The 14,235-nt window shown below is 34.5% G+C and overlaps 1 protein-coding gene across 1 annotated transcript in view; it reads right to left on the bottom strand.

The window, feature by feature from the left end:
• The window catches only part of LOC137839469 (pentatricopeptide repeat-containing protein At4g33990-like), a 29,966-nt gene extending 28,816 nt beyond the window's left edge, over window positions 1–1,150 (bottom strand). Inside the window, exon 1 of the mRNA XM_068648584.1 lies at window positions 13–1,150. Coding sequence (XP_068504685.1) covers window positions 13–1,150 — 1,138 coding nt within the window. The remainder of the gene's footprint in view (window positions 1–12) is intronic.
• Window positions 1,151–14,235: the final 13,085 nt, after the last annotated feature.

Here is a 14,235-nt window from a genome sequence, read left to right as displayed (position 1 = left end):
CAAGTGCATTACCAATAACAACATCTTCCTCAAGCCATCCACGCCTCATAACAAATCCATGAACAGCCCTGCCAATCCTCCGATCACTTAACTGAACAAAAATAGAGGTCAAACTCACAACCGTCAACAAGTCAGGTCCCATTCCCACAAACTGCATCCTTTTAAAGAAACCAAGTGCAGTAACTGGATCATCATTCTGCTCATATGCAGCTATTATAGAATTCCAAGACACCACATCTCTCACCTTCATGCCATCAAAAACCCTCTGTGCATCCTGCAGCCTACCAAACTTCGAATACAAATTAATCAAAGCATTGCAAACAAAAACATCACTTTCCAATCCCTGCTTTATCACGTACAAATGAACCAACATCCCACAAACAACATCATTCACTTGCGCACAAACAGGAAGCACACTTGCCACCGTAACTGTATCCATCTTCACCCCTTCAACCTTCATCCTACCCAAAACACCCAACGCCCTGGCTGCTTTCCCATTCTGAAGAAACCCCGAAATCATCGCGTTCCAAGACCCTACATCTCGGACGGGCATATCATCAAACACCTTGTGGGCAACATCCACAGCACTAAACCTTGAATACAGATGGATCAAGGAAGCAGCCACATACACATCATGCTCAAACCCCATCTTCAAAACCCAGCAATGCATCTTCTCCCCATCAACCACACTCACACACGCCTTCAACACAGGGGCAAAAGTGTAAAAGTCGGGTCTTACACAAGAATTAGACAACAACTCACTTACACAGTACATAGCCTCACGGTATCTCCCACACCGAACATACGCAGCCACCATTGAGTTCCATGTGAAAATGTTCTTCCTCTGAATGTGCTCAAAAGTGTTGCGAGACAATGAGAGGTCCCCGAGAGTGGCATACAAAGTAACAAGCTGGGTAAACAAAACGACATTTTGAGCCTTACCCAACACCGTAAGAAGTGCGTGAAGCTGCTTGGCATTACCAATGTCGGTGCAAGAATGGAATACAACGTTGTTCTTGTTATCACGGTCATGTGATATCTGTTGGAAAGAACCTGTAGCTGATGAAAAAACTTGGTGAATCCATCGTTGCAATGGGAAGACCGTCGAATTTGGCTTGAAAGGTGGCAACGATTTGCGAAGAGAAAGCATAGAACATTGGTTTGATTCACTCTGCGAATGCTTACAATTCACCTACAACTGTACCGGACAAAATGGTAACACCCTCTTCTTTTGTTTACCAAATTAGAACAATTTGGTTTGGATATTAAACAATTCGGTAAATTAAAATGTTGCAGGAAATTAGCCAAGTTGTGATTTCAAGCACAAATTTAAATAGAAACATTATATTTTTATTTATTTTTATTGAAATCGTGTTTAAAATTATAATTTCTATTTATTTAATATTTTTGTAAGCACGTTTTTTTTAATTTACTGTTTTGTATTTTTTTATTATTAATTTTTTATAAAGTTGTGCATGTAAGCACGCTTTTTGATTTATTATATAAAATGAGATAAGATGTATTTTTTCAACATAATTCAATCTACCAAAAAACTATTGATAAAAAGACCATGAGTATTTTTCTACGAACACACATTCTTTTGATAAAATGAATTGATAAATGTATTGAATGTATTCTACAAGGTGAACAACTCCATTGATGGGCATCACTTCGTTGAAGAGCATGTAGTTACACCCTCGCATTCATGGATTTGTATCACTCAACATACCATATATATATATATATAAAAGATGGTATTACAGTAAATGAAGATGAATATTCATTGTCTGATGTGATGCTTTAATGTAGCGTACGTAATCGCACGTAATCGTAATGAATGAAGAAAGAGAGGTTTTGATGAACCCTAATTGTAGAGAAAAATAAATATAAAAAAAACTTTTATTCACTTGTATATTAGAGAGTAAAATACATGGTGTATATATAAAAAAAGATTAAGACCTAGCTGAAACAGAAAAGGAAAGTTGGGTCAAACAAACAAAGCCCAATAATTTAAAATAGAAAATTAAATATATTAACACCCCTCAAGCTGGGGAGTAGATATTTGTCAGGCCCAGCTTGGATTTGAGAGTAGAGAATTGTGCGGAAGCAAGGGGCTTGGTGAATATGTCAGCAACTTGCATTGCAGAAGTAATGGGTAGTAGTTTGAGGAGACCAGAGTTAAGTTTTTCACGAACTAGGTGGCAATCAATTTCGATATGCTTGGTTCGTTCATGAAAAACTTGATTGGAAGCTATTTGAAGGGCAGATTTGTTGTCACAGTACAGGGTTGCAGGCTGGGAGAGAGGAAGATGTAAATCCTGAAGGAGGTAAGACAACCATTGTAACTCACATGTGGTGGTGGCAAGGGCTCTATACTCGGCTTCAGAGGAGCTGCGGGAGATAGTTGACTGCTTCTTTGATTTCCATGATATTAGGGAGTCTCCTAAGTAGATGGAATATCCAGTGACAGATTTGCGTGTGGTAGGACATGTTGCCCAGTCAGAGTCACTAAAACCACAAAGGTGAAGTGAACTAGTGTGAGAAAAATATAGTCCTTCACCAGGGGTGCCCTTGAGGTAACGCAAAAGACGTGAGACAGCTGATGATGAGTTGTGGGTGCAGATATGAATTGGCTTAAATTGTGGACAGCGAAGGCGATGTCTGGTCGCGTGTTGGTTAAGTAAATTAGACGTCCAAGAAGTCTTCTGTATTGAGAAGTGGCATCAGCATCGAGAGATGAGCCCTTGGTCGGGAGAGAGACGGGAGGTGTGAGTCATAGGAGTGGCCACAGGTGCAGAGTCAAGCATGCCAGTTTCTTGAAGGAGATCAAGAGTATACTTGCGTTGACTTAAATGAAGACCAGTACTGTTGCGAGCAATTTCCCAGTCCCAAAAAGTAAGTGAGATTACCTAAATTTTTTATCTTGAAGTGATGGTGAAGGGATGCAGTAATTGTATTGATTTCCTCCGTGTCATCACCAGTTAAGAGCAAGTTATCAACATAAACAAGAATAACAGTGAGTTTATCATTATTATATTTAAGAAAAAGAGAGTGATCAACAACACAAATAGAGTAATTATTTGATAAAAGAAAAGTAGAAAGTTTGCCGTACCATTGGCGACCAGCCTTGACGAAGGCCATACAAAAACCGTTGAAGCTTGCAAACATGCTGGGGAGAAGGAAGAGAGAGGCCAGGTGGAGGGGTCATGTATATCTCTTCATGGAGATCACCATGAAGAAATGCATTATTGACATCAAGTTGTTTTAAAAATCCAATTTTTGGTAGTGGCAATAGCAAACAGAAGGCGGAGGGTAGTAAGTTTAGCAACAGGTGCAAAAGTGTCTAAGAAAATCAAGTCCTTCAAGTTGGGTAAACCCTTTGGCAACAACTCTAGCTTTGTGGCGCTCAACAGTGCCATCAGAATGGTATTTGATTTTATATACCCATTTACAACCAATAGTTTTCTTTCCTGGAGGGAGAGGGGTAAGTTGCCAAGTATTGTTAGCAGCAAGAGCTTGAAGCTCATCTTGCATGACAGTTGCCAAGAAGCATGTTTGGAGGCTTCGTTATATGTCCGAGATTCAGGATGAGAATTGATAGAGGAAATAACATTTCTAAAATTGGAAGATAAGGAATTGTAAGACAAGTAATTATGAATAGGATATCTACTACTTACAGTGTTGGTTGCAGTGTGGAAATCTGCAAGATAGGCAGGTTGTCGGTGAGGACGAGCTGATCTTCTTGGAAATTGGGCGAGATGCTTCCTGGAGATGCAGGCGGTGATAATTCTGATGGAGGTGCAATGTGGATGCAGGAGCAGAGGCACTATTTGTTGGAAGATCATAGGATAATGAGGCTGGTGGAGGAATAGTATTGGGTGCAGGAGTAGAGGCACATGGCTCGACAGGAGGTGTAGTATCAGAAAAAAAATCAAAAGCAGAATTATATGCATTAGAAATAGGGAGAGATAAAGTGTTAGGGTCCTTAGACAAGCCACTGTCCAATTTATATGGAAAGTGGTTTTCATGAAAGATTACATGTCTTGATATCTCTATGCTATGAAACTTTAAATTTAAGATAATATAACCTTTTGTATTTTGCGGGAAGCCAAGAAAAATACCTTGATAGATCTATCATCTAATTTTTTTCCTATGTGCAGTAATGGTACTAGCATAACAGAGACAACCAAACACTTTTAGAAAGGAAATGTCATATGGTTTTCCAAACAACTTTTCATGAGGAGTGATGTTATCAAGTAATGGAGTAGGAATAACATTTATTAAGAAAACAGCATGATTTACAGCAAATTCCCAAAAAATAGGGGGAAGATTTGCTTGAAAAAGTAAAGCCCGGGTTACATTTAGTATGTGTTGATGTTTACGTTCTACAATGCCATTTTGTTGTGGTGTTTCAACACAAGATTTTGATGTATAATTCCCTTTGAAGCATAAAAATTTGACATAGCAAACTCAACACCATTGTCAGTACGAATCGTTTTGATATTAGTTTTGAAATGATTTTGAACGAAAACAGTGAAGTTAATGATGTGTTGACGCACTTCAGATTGTATGCAGCAGAATAACCCAAGTATAACGCGAGTAATCATCAACAATAGTCAAGAAATAACGAAAACCTTGCATAGAAATTATGGAACATGGTCCCCAAATATCAAAGTGTACAAGATCAAAAATAGCAGAGGTAACAGTATTACTTAAAGTGAAAGGAAGTTTTCTCTGTTTTGCACGACTACAAGTGTCACATACATGATGAGTATCAACAGTAATAAAAGAGTATTGTTTGCTTAAGACATGTAATCTTTCATGTGAAGGGTGTCCTAGTCTATAATGCCATAGTGTTTTGTCTGTGATATTACAATTAATAAAATGAGCAAAACAATGCGGTTTAGAATGACTAGAAGCAGGCAAGGTAGTGACAAGGTACAAGCCAGCGGTGGCTTTAACTGTACCAATCCTCTCTTGAGTGAGATTGTCTTGTATAATGCAGTGGGTTGAAGTGAAAGTTAAAGTGCATTTAAGTTGGTGTGTGAGTTTAGAAACAAATATTAAGTTAATTGAAAATGAGGCACGTATAACACATCAGACAAATAAAACTGATCAGAAAAACGTACTAAACCAGAATATGTGGCATAAACAGTTTGGCCATTTAGAAGACTAATTAAGACGGGTTTAATTTTAGTATAAAGTAGTAAAAACGTTCAAATTGTGACAAACATGATCAGTGGCACCAGAATCAATAATCCAAGATTCTTTTATAGAAGATAGTGAAGAGAGAAACTTACCTGTTGAAGAATGCTCAGTATTGGGGATTTCATCCGTAGAGATGGTGCCGACTTGAATTAATTTGAGTGTGAGGGACAGGATCCTCAAGGTTTTTGACGCAAAATGTTGGTAATTGACACTGTTGTGATGTAAGTTGAATCCCCTTTACATCCTGTTATTTAGGAAAAAGCTCAGAAAAAGTGTCAGTAGTAATCATATTATTGGCTTGGGATGTCCAATTGGTGAATTTGTAGCCAGGAGGGAACCCATGCTTTTTATAACAGGTGTCAACAGTGTGGCCAAGACGATTACAAAAAGTGCAGACTTTTCTAGTAAAAGAAAACTTTGAGGTTTTAACATTACCAGAAGGAAAACCCACTTTGCGAAAACAAACAACCTCAGTATGACCATATTTACCACAAAAATTGCATGTAATAGTGTGACTACTATTAAGACTAGGGTTTTCATTAAACATTGTCGAAAAGATTTTTAAAACCAATCAAGATTTTGAAAGAGAACAGAAAAAAAAAATAAAAAATAACCAAGAACAGCAAAGAGGGAAATAAAAATCAGGGAGAAGCGCAGCAGAACTCTTCATTCGAAGAGCTCTGATACCATATTACAGTAAATGAAGATGAATATTCCTTGTCTGATGTGATGCTTTGATGAACCCTAATTGTATATTACGAAGTGGACTTTAAGCCTAACTCAACCCCATAAAACCGGCTCATAGGGTTGAGGTTTGCACCCACTTATATACAATGAAAGACTCTAATCTCTAGTCGATGTGGGATCTCCAACACACCCCCCTCACGCCGAGACTGCCAACTCGTGCGTGGGACTATATATTATGGGTGGGACTATATATTATGGGTGGTCCGATAGCGGCCCGATAGCGGGTGGCACGATAGGCCCAACACAAATACTCGCTAGGATAGGCTCGAAATGGCTCTGATACCATATTACGAAGTGGACTTTAAGCCTAACTCAACCCCATAAAACCGGCTCATAGGGTTGAGGTTTGCACCCACTTATATACAATGAAAGGCTCTAATCTCTAGTCGATGTGGGATCTCCAACAGATGGTTTTTGGTCTATATATAATAACAACAATCCGACATCGAAGATTATGAACTTTCCTATTGCACTCAGATGACATTGGTCACATATACAATCGTTTTTGCTCTAAATTTGTGAATCGCACTACATAAGATAATTAGTGCATAATCTATGTTTATATGATAGTTAATCAATACATATTCATGGTACAAACTAGCCAAGCTAAATAAATTCTTATTCGTAAAAAGTTTGCTTTAGAAGAAATTTTTTTCAAGATGTGTGACCTCCCTAGCTTCAATCACACTAGAATTTTGGACAACTATGATCTTCCAAAAAATTATTACTAATACGTATGTAGTCATCCATTGTATCAAGCATAGCTAGTTTTGTTGTTTAGTATATTCTTTTGTGGGATAAGAGAGATATTATACACATCTTAATGAAATTAGTTAGAATAAGAAAATGAAGTTTTAGAATTTGTATTAGTTATCCATGTTCACACTTTTAACTATGTCATACTAAATATTTCCATCCATCTTATATCAGTCTTCTTGTTCTATATATAACCTTATTTCTAAGATTTCAAATAGATCAACATATTTTATTCATACACTTTGTCAAATTTAACTCACTTTATAACTCAAATCAATAACATAAAACCATAACATATTTAGTTTGAGTTGGTTATGAGATATCGTAGTAATACCCATCCAATAATAACAAAGACTCAAAACCATATTGGAACCTCACAACTAAATATTAAACGTCTCATGGTTTCACCCATTTCCCCATATAGTGCACACAACACACTACCAATGCACACTCTTCCCTGAGTTAAATTGTATCTTATCGACACTCTATTTATTAACATATTCCAAGTGAAAATAAAAGAAAAAAATATAGCTTTAATATTCCAAAGAAAGTTATACAAATAAAAATCTTTCCTCTCATACTATCCTTTAAAATGTGATAAGTAGATCTAAAAATATTTTCCCTTATCCTTTTCCTTCCACACCCATATATATTCGCCTTTTTATTAAGGGTTATAATCTGATAGTTGATGCAACATATGATATAGAGTACTTCCCAAGCAACCACTTCCTTTTCCACCCCAATCCCACACCAAAGAATCTCCATTCCATTTTCCCATCTCATTTACTTTTGCATCTTTTGATAGAGAATTTTTAAACAACCTAAGAAACACCTTGGTAAAATGGTAGTTCACTAGTTAATTTTTCTGTCAAAAATCTAATCCTAGTTCGTGTTCCAACCTTTCACTTGACATTAGTATCAAACCAATTATATTGATCACTTACATAAATGGTGACTATTTAATGACAAGTGAACCAAGTCAGAAGTAATAAATTGTCCATAAGGACGTATATAGAACCCACAAGGAACAATCCTAAAATATCAAATATAACATTCACTAAATATAAGACAATGTGTAAAAGTTTGTTTGGAAGGTTGTTTGTATCATGAATTTGTAAGAAATTAAGTAAAATAAAAGTAAATGATTTGGATGAGTCAATTGAGAAAATTGAGATTGGGGTTCATCATTCTCACTTGTTTGTATTTTCAATGAATAAAAGCATATAACATTCCATCTTAATTGACATTGATGAACATATAAAAATCATTCATATTGATTCCTCACATACAAAATTATTAAGAATGTCTCAAAAATATCGATTCATCGCATACAAAGTTATTAAGAATGTCTCTTAAATATCGATTTCTTGCATGTTTATAAAAACTCTTTATCATTAAGAACAAATATTATAAAAATTTAACATTTAATATATTCCTAAAATTCAAATATGTTAAGCATTATCATTTAGGTTAGATGCTTAGAAGTACTTTCCAATCAAATCTAAGGATCAAAATCATGAATAAAGATTCAAACTTTAATAATAGAATGACAATACCAATCATCAATCAAGAACATAGTATTATAAATAAATATCACCTCAATACATAAGAGTTTGAATAAATTACTCCCAATCCCAAAGAGAAGAATTAGCCACTCATATTGGTCATTACAAGCATGGAAAGCAAGAAAAGAATATCTAAGTGTTTCTCCTTGATGACTGCCTCCTCTAGGTTTTTTTTATCTCTCAATATCCTCTCAATGATGTCTAAGGTTATGCCTCACACCTTCTATTTAACTAAATTAGGCTTAAGTTAAGTGACATCTCGCTCAAGCGAGATATTGCTTGCTTAAGCGGGTTTGAGCGAGTCTTAGACGAGTTCCTCTGGAGTGATCTTGCTTGGGTGAGTTTGGGCGAGTTTTCAATGTTCCAACTTTGTCTTTTCATCTTATCTTTAACTTGTTCATTCTCCTTTAGCCCTTTAATCTTCATTTTCCCCTAGATTCCTGAAATTAACACAAATTTGACAATAAATCGTTCATATTTATCTTATAATCCAAAAATATGTAAAAAGATTTAAATTCCTAAATTATAGGTTGAATTATAACTATTTATTAATTAAATTTCATAATTGCCTATCTCTTTGTATGAAATGTTACTGAATTATGTCACTTATCAATGATATACCTTCCTTAAATCACTCCACCACTAAGAAACGTATATAAACCCTTTCTCTTCACTTAAATTTCTCCAAGACCCATATATAGACTCCATATAATTGTAGAAAAGTGGAAAAACATAAAAAGGAATGGTTAAATTATGTTTGTAAATTTTTTTAAATATTTTCATAGATATTTTTTGATAATGTAAACTTAGACAATAGTTTTATATTGCATACAATTGTCAAATATATTTTAAACTCAGATTGTGTCAGATTCAATGTTGCATATGCAACTTCAAATTTTAACATATTTACTTAAATCAACCATTTTTCCAAACTTAGTTTTCATAGTGATTCTTCCTTTTGGATTAGCATAAACGATAATAATATGCAAAGTAAAAGAGATAAGGAGAGGGAGAAATACATAGGATAATTTTTATATTGGTTCTTCTAACATAACAAATCAGACGCTTTCTCATAATCCACCTTCATGATTATGCAACTTATTTTGATGTGTCTTACATCCTTTACCACTTAATTTTCCACAACCACACTATCTAACATCCTTTAAACCCCGTGTAAGTTTATTAAACATAGTAAAACATCATATATATATATATATATATATAATTTTGAGATTATTTCATACAAGCAGTCTACCAAAGATATAAGATGATATTTGTTAAGCTTTTAGAGGTTATCACCTTTGGGTATTAATGTTATGAATGATACCCCCTTGGCCATGCACCTTGATCATGAAACTACATAATTGATTTTGTAACATCCCCCTTATCCTATCTCAAGAACTTTGATAAACTATAAAATTAAACCTTTGGGACAAATTATTTTACTACTTTCACACGCTCATACTACCTCTTTTACCTCAATTTCTATAAACATAAAGTTAATAACATGTTGTCATTAGATGATATGTGGAGAAATGCACCCCTCTAAAATAATGTTTAAATGCAATGTTATTGTAAATCTACTTTGAAAATGATGTGCTTTCTCCTTGACCAAGTTAGGGTGCTCAGACTAAGTGTCTTGATAATCAAACCATTTATACAACCACTCCTATTCAATACCTTAAATCCCTGCTTCAAGCTCTTATTTCTATTTGAATGATAATATGATCGATCCTTTCTTAGGGTACATGTACAATAAATCTTACCACTCATCAAAGCTCATACAAATTGTCAAACATCCAAAACCCTAAACGATTAGCCTCCAACCCACTTTATTAGTCTTTATAATTAATGTAAAATGATTTGATACACTCTATCAAGCACAATTTCTTTAGTATTAAGCCATACATCTAACCATCCTCTTGAAACTAACATTTTATTTATACAACTCTTAAATGTATTTAAGCCTAAACCTAGTAAGGCCTAAACCAAGTAAACTTTCTTCCAAATAATGATACATCTAAGACTTATGGCATATTAGTAATAAAGTTATTAAAGTCTCTACTTCTCTCCTACAACTACCCAATTTTCTTATTCATTTTTGTTCTTCCATTCTTCTAAAAACTTTAAAGTCACCATCGCACCAAATTTTATTTGTGTTGTCATTCCTAGCTTTTATTATCTACTCACTACAAGAAAAAACTGTATTTCCCATGGATAATTACCCATGAACTTTTTTTGGTATGTAAATAGGTTTTATCTACCAATCACTTCGTAGGTAATGTTATTGGACATTAAAAAAGAAAAAGTTACGTTACGTACGAAAGTAGGTGGTAGGAAAGTTTTTAATGTATTTTAAAGATATTTTTAAAATAAAAAAAAATAAAAATTATATTGTTTCCTCCTGAGAAACATAGTTTCCCTCCACCGAAACACTCCACTCTCTCACTTGCTCCCTTGAATGAAACAACTTTCCTAAACTGAAAGTGAGAATGTCAATGGAGGTTCTGAAATCCAAATCCAAGCCATCCAAACCGTGAGAATGTGAAAATCGAAACTGTAGCACCTTCAAAGCTCTTCAAACCACTGAAACGGCCAAAGAACGAAACTTTAAAGTTCCTGTTTTTGTCTGTGTTCCCAATCTCGGTTTCGTTCCAAAATTTGAAACCAAATTCGTGTCTTCCCAAGTCTACACTGAAATCCCAAATTCTTGGTTTCAATTTGTGAAAGCAAAAGCCCTAATCTCGTGTTGGTGATTGTAAACCTAAATCCTGAATGGTGACTTCGTAAATGCAGTGAAAGCGTCGTCGTCGTGGCCATTGAAGGAAGATTTATGAAGGCTTATTCATCCAGTATTGAGAAAGGTATTGAAATTGTTTTTCTTTCGTTTACTCTAGGTGGATTACTTTACATTTAAGGTGGTTTACCTTACATTTAAAGTGAGCGGTGCGGTGGCTCACCGCTTCCACCGTTTAGAACCTATAAATAATACCTAAATAATGTAATGGAAGAAATATAATAAGCAATAATACACATATTCCCTTACCTCTACTTCCTTCTCTGTTCACTATTTTGTTCTTTGTATTCTATTATGTTCTTTTCTCTGTTCAGAATTCCCAATTGGGTTTCCTTCCTTCAGCTTTATCTTGGGTTCAATTGGGAACCCTATATGACATTTTGTTCTATCAGCTCCCAACTGTTTTCAATAGGGGCCAAAATAGTGCTTTTCACATGTTATGGCAGTGCTACCATGATTTAGATTTCAAAATTCTATTTCTACCACTAAAGCAACATTGTTTAGAGTTTTTTCGGATACAACAGCAGTTTCTCTCCCATTTTGTATTACATTTTTTGCTTAATAGATATAGTATTTGAATCAGTTCCCTGTTTACCATTCCATGAAAAGGTACCTCTGTTTCTTTCCACTTTATTACAACTTTTTTTTCTTCCTGTGCTATGTTCTTCTTGATTCACACTGCAAACTTTTATCTAATTCATCTTTTATTTTTTTTCATTTTATTACTATGCTTTTATACCTGAATGATGGTGATTGCGTGTATAAGTGGGGCTAATTATTTATCTTGAGTTTCTTTAGTTTTCTTTTTTTTGTTTGAGTATTCATTTGTCTAATATATGAACTATTTGTTCGTATTTAAAATGATGATCATCCTGCTATAGTGATTTCATATGCTGGCCACTACGTTAACACCTACTAGTTGTTTCGTAGCATTTGAGGTAACATTTACAAATTGTAATATTATGTACAAAATTGTGGTACCTCGTTGAAGTAGGCATATTTTAGTAGGTAAAAAGTTGGAACATGGAAACCGGATTGATTGTAACAATGTGTTGGATGCAACCTTTATAATTTTGTAGAGGTTGAAAAATCATTTTGACGCTTGAACTTACTTTCGTGTTATACGAAGAGTGTCTGGGATTAGTGTGTATCCTGCTAGTCAATTGCATCATTCTCTCAACTTTCAGGTGTTCCATATTGTTTTTAACAAAACAGGAATTAATTTTCAATCCTGTTATTTTTACTGGCATCATCATTTATGTATTTGTTATACAAATATAATATTATACTACTTGTTATCTTATACGTGCCTAAATATAATGTGGAATTACTATTAGTGAAAGCCTACTACTGCATTTAAGAAATAGCCATGGGGTTTCATTACCGCAAATGGGACAGTGTGTGTAGGGTGTATATCCTACAAAATAAAAACAAAATGGTATATATACATATAGTTCACAAAGGTTATAATGGCAAGACAGTTGCTCATTTAGGTTTTCTCAACACCACTTTTTCTTGTATCAATGGTTTAGTACCAACTGAGGTAACGTTTACAAGTCTAAAGTAGCCATATTTTAGTAGGTAATAAAGTTAGAATATGGAATTAGGTTGATCGTTAAAATCAAGTGTCTTGGCCATTGGAGTTTAAAATATTGGACAGCAATTACATTTTCAAGTTTGCAAATATGTGAGATTAGGTATGAAAGTTGCTTATATCTTCTATGGTGAACTCGAATGATTGGATTGGATTTTCATAGTGAATGACTGTTACAGTGTATAAGTTTTTGCTGGCCAGTGGGATGCATTAGATTGAGTTACGAATTATAGTTCCATTATTGTTACCAGGTATTGATGTTTGTTTGAATGACTTTGAGTTACAAAATCACCGGTCTTAATCTTGCCAATACACTTGTTCATTTAGGAATTCACATAGCCACTTTAACACCTACTAGTTGTTTCGTAGCATTTGATGTAACATTTACAAATTGTAATGTAATACTATGTACAAAATTGTGGTACCTCGTTGAAGTAGGCATATTTTAGTAGGTAAAAAGTTGGAACATGGAAACCAGGTTGATTGTAACAATGAATACGTATTGGTTAGAGTTTTTAAAACCGTAGGCTGCTGCCAGTTCTTACAAACTGTAGGCTGCTGCCAGTTCTTAAAATTCTGCTTAGATTACTCTAGGCTTGGATTCTTAGAAAACTGTAGGCTTATTGCTCCTGATTCTGCTTAGATTCCTCTAAATCAGAACATCATTCCAATCTCAAAAAAACAGTTTTAGCCTTACATAAGCCTGCTGCCAGTTCTTAAAACCGTAGGCTTATTGCTCCTGATTGTGCTTATATTACTCTAAATCAAAATTATTAGATTACTGTAAATGAGAACATCATTCTAGTACAATTATACCACCTTATAGAAGGCTTATTCTGCATGCCTTCAATGTGGTTCGACTATACCTCCTAGATGGTTTAGGTAGCAGTCATACCTTTTACCACACTTTTCCACCCTTAGCCACTCTAGTTTGTTTCTTGCATCTCCATCTTCTCAAATTTCCTTACACCAAGTCCTCAGACCACACATTTTCCACCCTTAGCCGTCCAGTTTGTTTCTTGCATCTCCATCTTGTCAAATTTCCTTACACCAGTCCTCAGAGTCATATTATAGGGATTTATTTCCAATATTATTGTTTATAGGGATTTATTCAATATTATTGTTTTGTCCTTCGTAGGAGTAGTTTCATATTAATAACTAATATAAATTATTAATGTTAATCTACCTCTGCGTGCAGTTGAGGAAAGAAGATATTGAAGTTGGATTGTAGGTGTAGTTGAGAAAAGAAGATATTGAAGCTGGACTATAGTTGAGAAAAGAAGGTGTAGTTGAGAAAAGAAGATATTGAAGCTGAACTTTTCTTGAGAAAAGAAGATATTGAAGCTGGACTTTTCTTGAGAAAAAAAGATATTGAAGATGGACTTTTGGTGAAGATGAAAGTTGGGCCCGCATGTGAGTATGTTTATATCACAATTTATTTATATTATATTACAATTTATTTATGTTGATAGTAGTGATTAGGCTAAGAGTTAGGTACTGCAGGTTAGACTACAAATTAATTTTTTTATGAACTAAGTTTATTTTATAGAGAAGTTCATTTCATTTTC

The sequence above is a fragment of the Phaseolus vulgaris genome, chromosome 3 (genome assembly GCF_000499845.2).
Source record: "Phaseolus vulgaris cultivar G19833 chromosome 3, P. vulgaris v2.0, whole genome shotgun sequence".
NCBI lineage: Eukaryota > Viridiplantae > Streptophyta > Magnoliopsida > Fabales > Fabaceae > Phaseolus > Phaseolus vulgaris.
Note: the sequence above shows the minus strand (reverse complement) of the source record. Positions and strands in the feature narration are given on the sequence as shown.